The 15,956-nt window shown below is 53.3% G+C and overlaps 1 protein-coding gene across 2 annotated transcripts; it reads right to left on the bottom strand.

Annotated features, from left to right (window-relative positions):
- Positions 1 to 11,289, bottom strand: HPCAL4 (hippocalcin like 4). Of its 2 annotated transcripts, none has more exons than XM_072771806.1 (4): positions 11,131 to 11,289; positions 5,727 to 5,896; positions 5,369 to 5,584; positions 1 to 4,036 (listed from the first exon to the last, which is right to left on the bottom strand). In XM_072771806.1, the coding sequence occupies exons 2-4, from the start codon at positions 5,886 to 5,888 to the stop codon at positions 3,839 to 3,841; spliced, it is 576 nt and encodes a 191-aa protein (XP_072627907.1). In that variant the 5' UTR covers positions 5,889 to 5,896; positions 11,131 to 11,289; the 3' UTR covers positions 1 to 3,838. The 2 variants fall into 2 exon arrangements, with proteins under 2 accessions (XP_072627907.1, XP_072627908.1); XM_072771807.1 differs by having other exon boundaries at positions 5,727 to 5,925; positions 11,131 to 11,259.
- Between the last annotated feature and the right edge of the window lie 4,667 nt (positions 11,290 to 15,956).

The following is a 15,956-nucleotide window of genomic DNA, read 5'->3' as shown; positions in this document are numbered from 1 at the left end:
CATGGTCACACCTTTTATTCACGGTCAGTGAAAAACACACCATACAGCACAAGGTTGAACAGTGAGAACAGTCACTGTGGCCACAGCCAGGAGTAGCACATGTGGAGGGGACAGGGGGCCGCACTAGAAAACGAGTTGGGATGCCCTCCTCTGCCACCCAGCTCCGCTTTTCCCCTCCACCAAGCAGGAAGGGTCCTACACCCTGGGAGGCCCAGTCCTGCCCCGCCTTCTGGCAAAAGTAAAAGAAACCCTTGAAAATTTCAGGAAGAAAATTCCATATTTTTCTGAAACTTTGCAACTGTAGGATTTAAAGAATTTTTTTTTCAAAAATGATAAATAAAATATGTAGGAAATGTATTCTTTCTTCCACAGTGATCTCTAATGTCAGAACAAAACCTCACCCAGGGTGGATCTTCAGGAAAATTTGTGGCTTTAGTAAATTTTTGTGTAAAAATATTTACAGCGTCAGCTTACTACCCCCTGTAGAAATGCCAGCGTGCTCTCTCACTCTCTATCTTTGCTTTCTCTTCTCTCTCTCTCTCTCTCTCTCTCTGTAGCAGGATGAATTTCTACCTCTAGAAATTGGCAGGAAAAGATTCAGTACCTTTGCTTATGGGCTTCCTTTTTCTTAAGTTTGGATTCAGAGGCAAGTTATATTATCCTGACTACAGCTCAAAGGACTGGAGCAGCCATCGGACGTAGACCTTGTTGATGATTTTTAGAGATAAAAAATAGGGGGCTTATCAATTAGCCCAAAAGATTGAGGGAGGATAGAATGCAGTTAGGAGGTAGATTCTGGAACCTTTCAATTCGGACTTGGTGCAAGAAGATACAAAACTTCAAAAGGAGAGTTTGAATATATCATCGTTTTCAAGGTCTATGTATTTTTGTGTGTCTGCGAGTCATGCTTCCATGACTCCTAACCTTGTGCTCTATGGCAAGTCACTCATAGGTGGCACAGGGATCAGAGGCCTGCCTCTCTTCTCAAAGCAGGGCTGGTGCTCTACCACAGGAGCCCCCGAGCACACAGTGCCTGGGACATCCAGAAGCATGTGGGAGCAAGGCCTGGCCTGCCTGTGGCCTCCTCCCATCAAGAAGATGGTGGTCCTGGTTCCCAGCCTGGCTTTATGTGTTCACACCACTGGGCTGTCTGAGACTCTTTGGCCTAACTGGCAAATATCGCCCACGGCATATGTCTAAAAGCTTGGAATTATCAAACATGCTCTCATGAGTAGGACTTGCCCACCAGCTGAAGAAAAACAAGAATAGTTCTCCTGGGGAGGAATATGGTGGTAAAGACAGTGCAAGATGCTTCTGTGGTTCTGAGGCAGAGGCTTCCCAGGACAGCACTGACCTGTTAGCAGAGCTGCCCAGAAGCAGACGGAAAGTGCTTGAAAATGTTGGGAGTTCAATCAAGCTCCTGTTTCTTTTTGGAAGACCACCGCCTCAGAAACTTCTTAGCAGGAAGCTTGTCAAAGACCAAAACAAACTTAGCTGGCCCCACAGTCAACTTTGTATGACTCTGAGTCAGAGAGATGAGGAGGGAGAGACTCTAAAGGAAGAAACCCTCCTCGAGCCTTGGGTTCAAGTCTTGGCACCGTGCCATCCCCGACCGTTTGATCTCACAAGAGATTCCCACTTTCTGTACCTCACTTCCCAAGTCTGGAGAGAGGGAATGAAAATCTCTATTTCCCCAGGCTGGGGGATAGGATGAGATGGAGTAGTTGGCAGGCCTTTGAAAGCTTTGAAGTTCTGTGTGATTGTGAGTTAGGTTAGATTCAACATTTGGGGGGGGGGGGGCAGGAATCCCATTTTGTAAAAAGCCTTTACCAGAAGTCTCAGTTGAGCCAGACTGTAGAGTATCTGTGTGTCTGCGGTGCTGACTGGTAGCACAAGAACATCTAATGACCAGCTCTTTAGAGCAATGGAACATTCCTTGAGGCATTACTGGATAAAAATCTGCTGGTTACGGCCTGATGATATGAATTCCCGGCCTTACCACATGGCCAGTCATAGGCAGAAGATAGAAAGAGAGTGGCAACAAAGTGGCCTTGCTAACTCCAAGGGCAGCAAGAAGGAAGGTCCAAGGGAGTTTGGGACCAAAGATCAGAGTCCCCAAGAGTTTCCACCTGCAGAGAGGGAGGACAGATGAGCACTCAGAAGAGACGTCACGTCTCTTTCCCGGAGATGCAATCCCTCACCGCTGACTCAGTGATCACTCCCTGCTCCTACCCTGGGCTGACAGCACCTGTGTGCTAGACTGTTTTCATCAGCAGTTCAAGAGGAAATCTGTCACTGTACATCGAAGCTAATTTCTGATCACAAGTACAGGAGGAAACAAAGTGAAAGGCTTGAAGAAGCAAGATTAATTTTCTGGCAGTCAAAGCATGCAGCTGTATAGCTCATTGACCAAAAGCAGAAAGCAGAAAGCAAAGCCAGTGAGTGCACCTGGAAGATGATGAATTTACCTGGCAGGCTGAGGATTTGGGGTTAGAAAGAGCATGTCCCCAGCACATTTTTAGGCATTTGGTCCCATAAACGCAGTCTGGCAACCTAAACAGTCCTCTTCTCCTAGCTCCTTCTGTTTCTATAGCAGAAAGAACAAGCCCACCCTTGAAACTAGACCAAATCCAGAAAGGAACTACCAAGATGTGGAAGCTACCCTTGTCTCAGGCTCAGCAAACCTTGCTTTTGTTTTTTGTTTTTTGTTTTCTGTTTCTGAAGTCAGCATCCAACCAGGGCAAGTGCAGGATAGTTACTCAGTGAATTGAAAAAGGTCATTAAAAAGGAAGCAGCAGAAGCTGCTGATGGTGACACCTCGGGACTTAGTCTGATAAGAAAAAAGTGTTAGTTGGTAAGTTTGCTGGTATTTTCCCTCTTTTTTTTTTTCTCAGCTCTCCCTCACCGCCCCCCCAAGTTAGCATTCTCTACATTCATTTCACCATTTTACAAGAAACCCAGTAATATAAAGTATGCTTTAATATCCTAAACTAATAAAATGACTTTAGCTCTTTTAAAGGGTGCTAAAAAAATAAGTATTACATAAATATCAGTGTTTCTTTCACAAACCTTCCACTCCTAGACACCCAAATACTTTTCATTTCATCCCTCTGCCGCTCTGGGTGGAGCTGAGCTGAAAGATTTAATAGTTCCTTTCAAACTAACTGGCCTTAGCACACCCTCTGCTCAGCTGTGTGGGACGTTCCCATCTGAGACTCTGACCACTGGAAGATTGCCTCATTTCCCTTAGGAGCTTCCAGAGGGCACAGAATGTGTCTTGTAAACTACCATAACCCTAGCACCTAGAGGTGCCTGGCATCAAACAGGTGCTCAATAAATGTTAAGTGAAGAAAGAACTGAATGAATGCTCCAAAGGCTGGGGCCGGAGGGGCCAGGTAGAGTCGAGGGGGCAGGGCAGAGACCACCTTCAAGGAATTTAGGTCCTCAGCAAAGGACAGACCCACTTTGGCCCTTTAACTGGGATCTGTGAGACCACATCCTGTAAAGCATAATCCCAGGAAGAACAGAATTCCAAAGCAGACCCTCAGCCCCCCTTCCTCAATCCTGCCTCTTGGGGCAAAAGCCAACTCCCTATGCCCAGTGGATATTGGTTCTGGGCCAAGAGTGGGGGTGGGGCTAGACCACAGAATACCTGAGGATCTGTCTCTTTTCCAGGGTGAGGTGGTCCCTCAAGGATCTTGACTGAGGGGAGCAAGGGCTTGGGCAGAGGGGTGGGTGGGCCAGAGAGTGAGGCTAGAGTACCCCTCCCCCTGAGAGATCAGCGGGTTGGGAGGTGGCCACGCCCCTCCTGGCCAGGGGCCCTGCCCCTCACCAGCCTCTACTTCTGCATGTCACATTGCAGCAGCAGTACAATGGATGGGTCACTCTTGGCCGCCTCCTTGAATTCCTCCAGAGTGATCTGGTCGTCCTTATCCTGGTCCATCTTCTTGAAGATCTTGTCCACACGCTGTTGGGGTGTGAGCCCATCTTGGTTCATGCGCATCATGATCACAGTGCCCACCATCTTGTAGATAGCCTGGTAAGGGTGGGGGGCACAGGGGGAACTGTGAACACTGACAGCTGGCAGGGATGATCAGTGATGAATGAAGGGGCCGGGGATGGGCAAGGCGAACACTGGGAGAAGGTGAAGCTACTAGAAGGTGATGTATGGTCATTAAGACTGAATATTTAATGGGTATTTCCCATACATGTCTAAAACCCAGCTTTTCACCTCTAACCCGCTCTTCCAGTAGCATTCCCTGTCCTGGTAAGTAGCAAATTCATCTTTCTAGTTGTTCAGGAAAAAAAAACCTCGACACCTTTCTTAACTCTCCCTCATGTCCAATCCTTCAGCAAAACTTGTTGGCCCAAATTTTGCAATAGGTCCCATATCCAATATCCAACCACTTCCATGGCTCCTCCAGAGTTGCTGTTCCCATCAGCTCCTGATTGGCCTGCAGTGGAAGCATCCTAACTGGTCTCCCTGCTTCTATTGCCTTCCTGCACCCTTAGTCTGTTCTCCACACCAAGAATAGAGAGCTATTCTTGGTGGGAAATGGGAAAATGGTTTCCCATTTAGTCAAGTCTCAATCCCAGACTGTGAGAAGCTAAGTGATTGGGCTCCTGTCTGACTAATTCCTACCACTCTCCCCTCATTCACTTCTCTTGAATCCTGGCCTCTTGGCTACTCCTTGAACACTTGCAGAAACAGTCTCACCTCAGTGACTTTGCATTTACTGTTCCCTCTGCATAGAACACTCTTCCCACAGACATTTACATAATTGCTCCCTCACCTTATTCAGGTTGCTGCTCACATTTCACCCCATATACTGCTCCTCCATCCTTCTCCCTCCCCTTACTTTGCTTCTCTTCTTCATAACACTTTCTGTTTGACATAGCACAGGTTTTTTTCTTGTTGCTTTTAAATCTTCTCACTAAAAGAGTGTCCAAATAATTAAGCAGGAACTTTGAACAGTGCCTGGCGCAAGGTAGCCACTCAATACATATTCGGTGAAAAAATAATGAGTTTGAAACTTAGGCTCTGGAGTCAGACTCCTTGGATTTGAATCAGGAACCATCACTTGCTATGTTTCCTCCTCTGTAAAATGGGGTTTCTGTTAGTACCTACCCCATAGGATTGCTGGGCAAAGCACTTAGTACAAGGTCTGTCCTACACTGTGCACCCAACCAACGCTAGTTAGCCACTGGGTCCTGGGAGGCGGGGTGTGGGGACAGGTGGAGTGCATCCAGGATGCTCCTGAGGGCCGACAGGAGGGTGCCTGGAGAGGACTGGAGAGGACCTGCCTCGAAGACAAGGAGGGGCATCACCCCAGCACAACCTGGCCTCCCCGGATCAGCCCCAGCGCACCTCGATGATCTCCAGCATCTCGAGGCGCGTGATGCGCCCGTCGCCATCCAGGTCGTACATCTCAAAGGCCCAGTTGAGTTTCTGCTCGAAGCTGCCGCGGGAGGTGACCGAAAGGGCACAGATGAACTCCCGGAAGTCGATGGTGCCGTCGCCGTTCTTGTCGAAGGTGCGGAAAGCGTGCTGCGCAAACTTGGAGGCGTCGCCGTAGGGAAAGAACTAAGACGTGGAGGGAACGTTGGGGAGAAGCCCCAGCCTTGCTGTCCCTGCCCGCCTCCTCGATTGCCTGGCCCCGCCCCCGCCCCCCCCCGGCCCGCCCCCTGGAGTTCCCTGGCCCCGCCCCCGCCGCCGGCCCGCCCACCTTGATGTAGAGCTGCTGGAACTCCTCCAGGTTAAGGATGCCGCTGGGGCAGTCCTTCAGGAAGCCCTTGTACCACTGCTTCAGCTCCTGCTCGCTGAACTCGGTGTTCTGAACCAGGTCCTCCAGCACCTCTGGGGCCAGCTTGCTGTTGGTCTTCCCCATGGCAGGGCCTGGGGGGCAGGACCTCCTTCAGTTCCATCTAGGGCAAGGCCCTCACCTCAGCAGCGATCCCCCAGGACCCCATAGGACAGGGTTCCCTTTCTCCACAACAACCCCTCCCATAACAAACCCTACGTTTCCACAGCCAGGATCCATCCTTCCACAGCAGGGTGTGTCACCACCGCCCTCAACAAGCCCACCTTCCTAGAGCTAGGCCCTATGGTTTACACGCCTTCCGTAGGAGGTCCTGCCTCCCGGCCCCAACACAGACGGGAATCTCTCCCCCTATCAACGGGCACCCCACAATGGCAAGGGCTCCTTTCTCCACAGCAGCACCCCCCTCCTCACAGCTGGTTTCCTCTCCCAGCACCTAGGATCTCCGCCCCCAGGTCTCAGCGCCCCACCTTCTCCCTGATGGTGCTGATTGATGCACAGTCTTCCTGCATACCTTCCCTCTCTCGCGTACACCTGCCAGAGCTCCCCACACCCCTAGAACAGAGTCTTAATCGTCTCCTTGCAACTTAGAGCTTTCCCCTCAGCCCCTAGCCGCCTCTGCAGGCTCTTCTCCACCCAGGGACCTGAGGAAAGTTCCTCATGTGTCCCCCCCGGCATTATCTCCCAAGTTCTCCCTCGAGGCTTTCGGAGCCACCCCAGCAGGAAGCTTCTCTCCCTCCTTCCTCTGTACAAATAGAAGTCCTAGTCGCATTGAAGGCCTTGACTCATCCTGCTTTTCATTAGTCATTCAGTCCCTGAGCAATTATTGAGGCTGACTGTGGGTGCTAGTCCTGTTCCATGATGGGGATAAAGTAGATACGGGCCAACCTTCAGTAACTCATACTTGGGTCAAAGAGGTGGCTGGCTGATTGTCAAGGGCCTTCCATCCATGCTAAGGGGCTTGGCCATTACCCATAGGGATTTTAAAGCAAGGGCTAGGAAGATAGCATTCAGTGCACAAACAGACGCTTTCAGCAGCAGGTCCTGAACTAGGTGCAGGGATGAGAGAGAAGGAATGTGTTTAGAAATTTTTCCTTTGGCTACAGTATGCAAGACGGCCGAGTGGTGGGAAGATGGAGAGCAGAGATGGGCCTGCTGCATAGTTCAGGTGAGAGATGGTGACACTAGGGCAGAGGCCGTGGGATGACGTGGATGGATTGAGACATGTTAGGAGAGGTGGTGGCAAGGCTTGGGTTGGTGACTGAATGTGGGGGGTGTACAGAGAAGTTGAGGCAGATGCTTAGATTTGGGGCTGAATGGGGGCACCTGGGTGGCTCATCTGCCTTTGGCTCAGGTCATGATCCCGAGGTCCTGGGAATGAGTCCCACATCAGGCACAGGGAACCTGCTTCTCCCTCTCTGTGTCTCTTATGAATAAATAAATAAAATCTTAAAAAAAAAAAAAGATTTGGAGGTGGTGTTGCTGAGAAGCAGGTTCTGTTCCCCACTGGAACAGAAGCCGCTTGTGTAGCCTGTGATGGAGGCAGTTTCTGCAGGAGGCATAGGACCTCCCCAGGATATATCGGGAGCGAGGCCCTACCAGGCCCTGAAGGTGGACATTCTCGTCTGACCTCCATGGGAGGAATATCCTGAGTTTCCTAGGAAGCCTGAGATTCCTAGGACATGGCCCAAGAGGTAACTTTGACCTGTCTGGGGTCTCTCTGGAAGGGCACCAGACTCTGACCCCGGGGTAACCAATCATGAAGATACTCTGGAAAAGGAAGTTGTCGGGCCAGCAGAAGGATTCCACTTCCTTAGCCCGCTGCATGCCAGCATGGTGGCTTCTCATCCCTACTGCTAGGAGTGCCCTGAACAACCAGATCTGAGATTGGTCTCTTCCATGCCCCCTCCCTTGCTAGGTGGCTTCCAGTTAGTTATAGGATATCTCTGGGCCTCAGATTCCTCCACGGGGCCTTGAGGAAGATCAAGTAGCAGCAGGAGTAGCAACATTCTCCTCTACCTACCACCCCCAGAGGATGTGGAATCCTCCATGCTCCCAGGAGAAGCCAGGGAGGGGGAGGCATACCATCTTCAGGAACCTGGAGGTGGAGTCCAGGACAGCTACACTGGGCACAAGGATGCTGGCAGTCCCTTTAAGCTATTTCCTTATTTTAGTGAAAACTGGAACCTGGAGAAAGGAGAAAGCTGGCTCGGAGTTACGTAGCAGGTCAGTGGAAGAGTCCAGATGAACACCCAAGCTGAATCCCTGCCACCCTCTCCAAATTATGGCTCCTCTCATCCAGAATAGACCTTCCCTACTCCTGCCTGCCTTCCGGGAAAACCCTAGCTCTGTTCTCCCTCTTGGCCTCTTACTGAACTCCAGGCCACCGTATCTGACATCTAGGAAATATCCATCCCTGGGGGTGACCCAACAGCTCCCCTGACTCCACTCATCTACAAGCAGACACCCTCAACCTGCGGCCATTGTCCCACTGCATCAACCTTTCCTTCCTCCCCTCCCTCATCCCAAGGGGGAAATGTGATCTTTGTTACCTTTAGTTTCCCCTCTTGCTTTTCCCTAGGGCCAACTGGCACCAAGTTCTGTTGTTCTTTCCTTTGAAGCACTCCTGGAACCTCCACCGTGTCCTCTGTCTCCCCATCGTCAGGGCCGGGGGCACAGCCTAGGGACTGAGAGCCTCCTGCTGCAATGCTGCAGGCTAAGCCATGCCCCTGGGCTCAGCTGCCTCAGAGGGAGTGCCTTTCTTCTGATTTCCCTGTTTTGAAGCAAGGCCATTTCTGGTTTTGGCCAGAAGTATGACATAGGCTAGAGGTGCACATGCCCATGAGGCCCCTCACACTCTAGAACCCTGTAAAATCTGGACAGGTGCCCACCTTACCTCCTGTTGCTCCCCTCACAACTACATGCTTCCCAGTTAGTCCTCACAGGCCAGGACCTGGCTCCCTCTCGCATAGCTGCCTTCCCCTCCCCTAATACCCTTTCTTTCCATCTGGGCTGGTGCGGCTCTCTCCTTAGGCCTGAAGGGCCTTCCTTATGATCAGCCTCCCCCCGCCTGGACAGTGGACAGTCAGCAGCACGGATCCAGTATTTGAGGGCTGTGGACCTGAGCCCCACAAGTGCGTAGACTCCAGAACTCTCTGACCCTCACCTGGTGCCCTAGAATTCCAGAATGGAACCTGATTTGGGAGAGATCTTTGTATGAAATCCCGGCCCAAGCCAAAAAAAAAAAAAAAAAGTTCTTCAAGTCTTTTGCTCAATGGCAAAGGGCTCATGGCCTCCCCGTACAACCAAGTGCACTGGGAGAGTGAGAAAAGCCCTCTTCCCATGGTCCCAAGGTGTGCCCTCTCGTAGCTGCCCCACACCGGTCCCGCTCTCCCCTCGGTACCTGCATGAAACTGCCTGCAGAGCCCCAGAGGCCGTGTCTGGAACACAGAGACGTTCAGTGAATGTCCCCTGGTGGATTCCAGGGGACAGAAGCCCCTTCCTCCTCCTTGGGATGGCGGCAGTCTCCTGCCACTGCGCCCAGCTCAGAGACAATGGAACCCAGACCCGGGGAAAGGATGGGGTCGCCCAAGGTCAACCACAGCCCATCAGTACAAGGCCCAGGCCTTGGGGGCATGGCATGTTCTGTTGGGGCTGTTGCCCTGCAGGACATGGACAGGCCTCTTTGCCCACCTCTGGAGGGCTGCCCTCCAGCTCTGAGGGAGGCTGGCACTGCCCCCCCCCCCAAAGCCACCACCCCTTTGTGCTCAGAGGCTCCTTCCAGAGGGCAGAGCTCAGGGTCGTGGGCTTCGTGGGCTTCGAATGAGGAAGTGACAGTGAGGGTAGGAGGGATTGAGGGAGGCGATAATCCCACACCCTCACCCAGCTTCAGAGGAGCTGGTGCTGAGACGGTTGCCATGGCGACAACAGCTCCCTGGTCAGGAGATTTTCTCTTTCCTCTCCTCCCTTTGCTCTCCTCCAAGCAGCAGCCATAGCGGCAGCAGCCAGGTCTTCTCCCTCTCCTTCTCACCGAGGGGCAGGGCATGATAAACAAAGCGTGTCCATGCCACATGGGCTGGTGGCCTGGGAGGGACTTAAAAGCAGCTGAGAAGGGGCCTAGGCCTGGAGAGCATGTGCGAGGGGGAGGCCCGGGTAAGGAGCCATGTCCCCTTGGTGAGGACTAACGCCCTTGGGCCCCTTCTATGAAATGTCCTCATGGCTCAGGGTAATAGTGCAATGGTCCCATTTGCTCGTACTCAGCCACAGAGCCAGAGCGTGTCAGCGTTGGAAGGCCGTTCGAGATCAGCTCCTCCGATCCACCCTCTGTCCTGCCCCTTCCCCATTTCATGAAGGATCAGAGAGGGAAGTGACTTGGCCAAAGGCAAACAGCAGCTGAGGCAAAAGCAAGCTTTAACCCAGCTCTTCTGCCTTCCAGATTCAGGCCACCTTAGGGAATAGAGTGACACAGTCCACATGGAGCTTTGGCAGGTCCTTGTGGAACAGCAGGAACACAGAGAGGGAGCGGCTGGGCACAAGAGGGCCAGGGAGGATCCAAATTAGAGATGTTTGAGGTAGAATAAGAGGACTTGGCGCCTGTGAGGGGTGAAGGGAGAGGGGACAGTGGGGACCTTGGCAGCAGGGACAGACTGGTGTGCTGGGGGGTGGTGCCCCTGGCTCATCCGAACAGGGGGCCTCTGCTTAGCCCTGGGACCATGGGGCGGGGGTGTTGCTGTTGAGAGAGCGTGAGGAGGAGAACTGGGAGGGGGGGGAGCTTCTTTCCTCCCCCAAATATGCTGCGAGCTCTGTCCGCCTGAGGGGTGGGAGGTGGGGACAGTGAGAGGGACAACGGGAGGTGGGAATAGGCCCTCTGTGGAGGTGGGGCCGTCTTGGGGGGCAGGGGCCTGGTGATGTGAAGTGCACAGCTAGCTGCTGGTGGGACCGGATGGTGTGGGTGGGGGCTATCCGTGGAGGTGGGAGGTTGCCGTGATGCTGGGCCACTACCCATCTCCAGAGAGGAAGGGTGCTCGGTGCCTCCTCGAGCACACCCCTAGGTGTGTGTGTGCGTGTGGGTGTGGGTGTGTGTGCTGGGGGTCAGAGCAGGGGGTGTTCTTACCTGAGCTGGGGGTAAGGAGGCGGCTGTGCCTCCCGCCCTGGCACCCGAGGGACCTGGACGGGGTGGGAATCCCCTGCCCAGGGGCGGCCCCCCAGACGCCGTGGGGGAACCGGGAGTCAAGGGGGGCAGGAGAGGGGAGCGGGAACGGGGAGTGGAGGGGGAGGGGACAAGAGCCTCTGCCCGGCCCGCCCGCGTTACCTGAGGCCGCTCGCCGGGTCGCTGGATGGCCGTGAGCCTCGGCGGGCCGCGAGGACCGAGACTGGCTCGCGGGCTGGCGGCCAGGCTCTCCGAGGTCCGCTCCGGAGCCGCCTCCCAGCTCTTGTATCACTATGTCTCTCGGAGGCGACACGATTTGCATAAGCCCCGCCTCACCCCGGGCAGGTCGGGCGCTGATTGGCTCCGCTGGGGCGGAGTGGCAGGCGGGGTTTCAGGTGGGGACGGGATGGCCAGTGAGGCCCGGCTGCCCGAGCGCGCCCCGCCCGCCCGCGCTGACCTTCTCCGAGTCGCGAGGAAGTGGCGGCGGGGGCCGGAGGGGTGCTGTGCCCCCAGCGGTGCCCCGCCCTGGGGTTCAGGGCCCGGGCCGCCGTCTGGGGCCAAAAGTGATGATTGAAGTGGATTCGCGAAAACAACCGCACGGTTGCTGTGGAAACGGGAGAGCCACAGCCGAGTCTCTAAGCCCTTCCCTTCCAGGGCCCCAGCCGGGGGTGGGGATGGAAGAGGGGATGAGTCACAAGATGGGACCCCCTCCGTGTCCCACCCGAAACGGGAGGAGGGCGAGGAGGAGCTGCCGAGTAGCGGAGCGGGGTTGGGGAGAGCTGGGGGGGCGGGGGGGGGCGGCCCACGCCTTCATCGCCCCCGCAGCACACCCGCTGCACCGCGGGACCGGGCGGAGGTGGGGGGCGCCCGAGCGCAGCCCTACCTGGCCCCACGCTCGTCGTGGGCCCCCGACAGCCCCTAACGCCCGTCCTCTCCAGACAGGCCTTGCTTGTTGCTCACGGACCCCCCACCCCAGGGGGGCCGCTCGGGATCTCCTCCAGAGGGTCCCGCTGCCTGCCCCGCGGACCCTCCTTTCCCCACCCTCCCACCTTCCCGTCCCGCAGACGGAGCCGGTCCCCAGCCGCCGCCAGTCTCCAGTCTCCGGCCTCGGATGTTGACACAAGCCCGAGGCGGTTTACACTGAGTGGGTCTGGAAGGTTTCAGGGCCCCGGGAACACCTCTTCCCTGCACTTGGGGGTCTCCCCAAAGCCCGGCCGGGCTGCCCTGGCTGCTCTGGCAGCTGGGAACTCCTGACCCAAGGAGGCGGGAAGGAACCCTTTGATTCCGACTTGGGGGGGTTGGGCTTGGGGGGGTAGGGGGAGGAGAGCAGGTCGCTCCCCGACTGAGCCACGTGCGGGGGAGGGACTCCTAGGCCGCTGTCAAAAGTGGGGCGGGGCGTCTGGGGATTGGTCCAATGGGAGCTGGGATGCTGAAGCGCCGCGGCGGGAAGAAGCCCGGCAACTGGCCAAAGAGCAAAAGTTGAGATGGTCCTGACGATGGGGGATGAGGACAGGCCAGCCAAGGGTGGACAAAACCCCCGGGGCCAGGCTCCCTGGGGAGGAACCAGCCGACGTCTTTTTTTTTTTTTTTTAAAGGAACTGTCCCATTCCCTCTGGAACCTGTTTTGCGGTGGCGTTCTCCCGGCTGCAGGCTGTCTTCTCTCTGGAGCCCTCACAGGATGACAGCAGTACCTGGGCCTCCAGTTAGCTGGCACCTCCTTGGCCCCTTGGCTGATGATTCACAGGAACAGGTGTTTCGAAAGCCCTGACACTGTCACTTCCTGAGCACCTTCTCTGCTGTGGGCCCCGGAGACCTAGGGATAGGCAAAAACTCACCCCTGTTCACAGTGACATGGATACTATTATGATCCCCATATACCAGATGAGGAAATTGAGGCTCAGAGCATTTAAGCGACTAGCCCAAGGTCACAAAGCTAGTAAAGCGGCAGAGCTGGGATTTGAACCCAAGCAATCTGCTCCAGAACCCACACTCCTAGCCAGAAAACAATAGTGCCTCTCCTTAAGATTTTTCAAATCCTTAAGTGTAGAAACCTTGGTTTGGAATATTCTTTGCTGATCCTCCAAGCCATGAGAAAGGCAAAGCCCAGCCTGTTGGGAACAGCTTCTCTGACTCTGAGGTGGTCAAGACATAGTAGAGCTGGTAATCATGAAAGCAAAAAGAAGCTCCTCTGAACTGCAAGAGGGCCAGAGTGTGGCTGCCCCTGACTTCCTGGTCCCCCACCCTGGAATCAGCATGGGATCCAGGAATCCCAGGTGACCAGAGAAGGCAGGCAAGCGGCAGTTGGTGAAGCAGGACATGTTGGTCTTGCTCTAGCTCTTTAAACCAGGTACGACCACCCATGCAGCCTCGCCCATGAATCATCTCAGGTGTCTTGACTGTTCCTGAGCTGCCAAGCATAACCCATCTTCACCTGCTTATAAAACTTGAGACCCTGATCTTGATCCTGCCTTAGCCTTTAGGTTTGATGTGTAAAGCAAAAACAGTTGACATTGACTGAGTTGCTTCACTATGTACTAAACTCTCTGCCAAGTCCTTTGTCTGTATCATCTTACTTAATCCCACAGATGACCACTGCCATTAAAAATATCTAACAATCCATTCAGACGTGAGCATTGCCAATCAAAGTGGATGCTGGCCTTGGTGCTAGACCAAAGACTTAGTAGGTCTCTGTCCTGCCAAGAGTTAACCCCTCAGTTACTGGATCAAGGGGAATAGGCAGGAGAAAAGCTAGGGATGTGGTGGGGGAGCCCAAGGCCCATGATTCTTCGTTTACAATCAATTTGGAAGTATTGTGGTGTTTTAACGACCAATTCAGCTGTACCGGGGACTGAATATCAGCTGTGGTATCATTACTTTATTTCATGGCAGTGGATGGAAGCTCAGAGAGGTTCAGCAACTGGCCCACTGTCATACAGCTTGTTAGCGACAGAGCTGGATTCCGATCCAGGTCTGATTCCAGAACCCACACTCTTATCACTGACTGACCTGTGTTTCTAGGAGAGGTTGTTGGGATTTCCACTTTCTACGACTAAAGGCTGAGCCAGAAGAATGTGTTTAAGTTCTGACTTTTGTTGTGGCCTTGGCTATTCTCAGGCTTGGAGCCTTGACAATACCTGTTCCGTGCTGCTGAGGGTGTGGACCCTGCCCCTGCAGAACGAGCGAGGAGTGCAGAGCAGACTGCCTGGAACGGTGTGCATGTGTGGGAGGACCCAAAAGGGGGCACAGAGGGAAATCCCAGCAGGGTTTCCATTAGGTCAGAGGTCTGCAGGCTATGGCCACTTCATTTTGCTTCCTGAAGTGCTAGCCTTCCTCACACCGGGTACCGCCAAGGCCTTTGTGATGGATAACACCTCCCTAACTCCCTGGGTTTCCTCAGCCTTGGCCAGTGCAGCCTGGTGACAGCTAGGATTCCCCTGGGTCCTAGATATTTCACAGCTTTTGTGGCTGGGAGACAGTGAGATCACCAGCTTTGGACTCCTTCCCTCTCCCTTATTGGCTAAGCAGGACTTTTTTTTTTTTTTTTAATTTCCAAAATAGAAATCTGTTATCTTCTTTCTTTTCCTGTTAATGCATGGTAGCTAAAAAAAAAAAAAAAAAAAAAAAAAGATACTAAGAGAGAGGAAGTTCCCTCTGCAGTTCCTCTCTTGAGTGTTACCTGCAGGGGACTTTGTGTTTTGTCCACCCTTCATTCACCTTCCTCTGGAGAAGCCCTATAGGTGTAGTGGGTTAAACATGCAGACTGTGGAGCCAGGCTGCCCGGGTTTTCATCCCAGCTCTATCACTTACCAGCTATGTGACCATGGGCAAGTTACTTAACCTCTCTGTGTGTCAATAAGGATAATAATAACAGTCCCCACATCAAAGGGCTACTCTGAGGACTAAAATGAGTTGGTTTGCGCAAAGGGCTTAGAACAGATTTTTGCTTTGGGGAATTACACAGGCCTGACTGTGTGCAGTCTTGATTGGAATTATCAGTCTGGGTGTCCTGCCTTCCTGTGACAAGGGCTCAGCATGTGACTCAGGTAGGGGGCTAAATAGGCACTCTGTCCCCTGCCCAAGCTAATCTGAATCTTGAGTAAAGCAACCCAAGCATGCTAGATGGTTACCACTGGTTTATTCCAGGGCAGTGTTCTGGAGACTGTCCACTCATTCCTCCTACCTGACTCCCCAGGGGTGACTCTGATACACATCTTTTCCAAGACCTAATTCTTCTTCTTTTCCTCCTACATCCTTCTCCCAAATCAATCAATCTACGTATCATCTATCTATCTTATCTTCCTTCCTTTTACAACTTAAGTTATCTAGAGGTGATTTCTGCTTGCTTGCAGAAAACATATATGAGTTTGGCATTGTTCTCTATCAGTTATGACTCTTGGTTGCAAGTAACAGAGAATCCAGCCCACAGTGGGTTAAGCAAAAAAAAAGAATGCAGTAAGAGAAAACTCAGGAGTGGACTGGACTTTGGGGATGGCTTGATTCAGGGGCTTAAACAGTATAATTAATATCTGACCTCTTTCCAAGGTGTGGCTTTGCTCTTCTGTGTTGACTTCATTCTTGAGACCCACATAAAGGCAAGCTATCTGCCAGCTTGGCCAACACACTCTCAAGCTGGAGTGCCACAGAAAAAAAAAGAGAGCTTCTCTTCCCCAGTGCTGGCAGCCAGTACCCTGGGCTGGTTCTCATTGACCTGGCTCAGAACCAGTCACTGAAAACAGGGGATCTGGTGCTCTGATTGGCCAGGGCTGAGTCACTTACCCACGCCTAGATAAGGTCAGCTCCTCCCAAAGCGTGTATACCCAGGGAAGGTGGATGTTCTTACCAAGGACAGCAGAAGTTCCTAAATTATAAAAACACACAAGCTATACTATCAGGATGCCATCAGGAAACAGATGGCACTCAAAGAGATGACCAAAGATCGGTCAGTAGGGGAACTGTTTGCACAGTTTTGGGCCCGGTTGAGAGAAATC

Source organism: Canis lupus, chromosome 13 (genome assembly GCF_048164855.1).
Source record: "Canis lupus baileyi chromosome 13, mCanLup2.hap1, whole genome shotgun sequence".
In the NCBI taxonomy this organism is placed as follows: Eukaryota; Metazoa; Chordata; class Mammalia; order Carnivora; family Canidae; genus Canis; species Canis lupus.
This window is presented reverse-complemented; position numbering and strand designations above follow the sequence as displayed.

Coding starts and splice junctions, on each gene's coding strand:
- HPCAL4 (XM_072771806.1), bottom strand. CDS start 5,888: ATGGGGAAGACCAACAGCAAGCTGGCCCCAGAGGTGCTGGAGGACCTG. Junction 5,585..5,726: donor TCCAGCAGCTCTACATCAAG/GTGGGCGGGCCG, acceptor TCCACGTCTTAG/TTCTTTCCCTACGGCGACGC. Junction 4,037..5,368: donor AGATGCTGGAGATCATCGAG/GTGCGCTGGGGC, acceptor CACCCTTACCAG/GCTATCTACAAGATGGTGGG.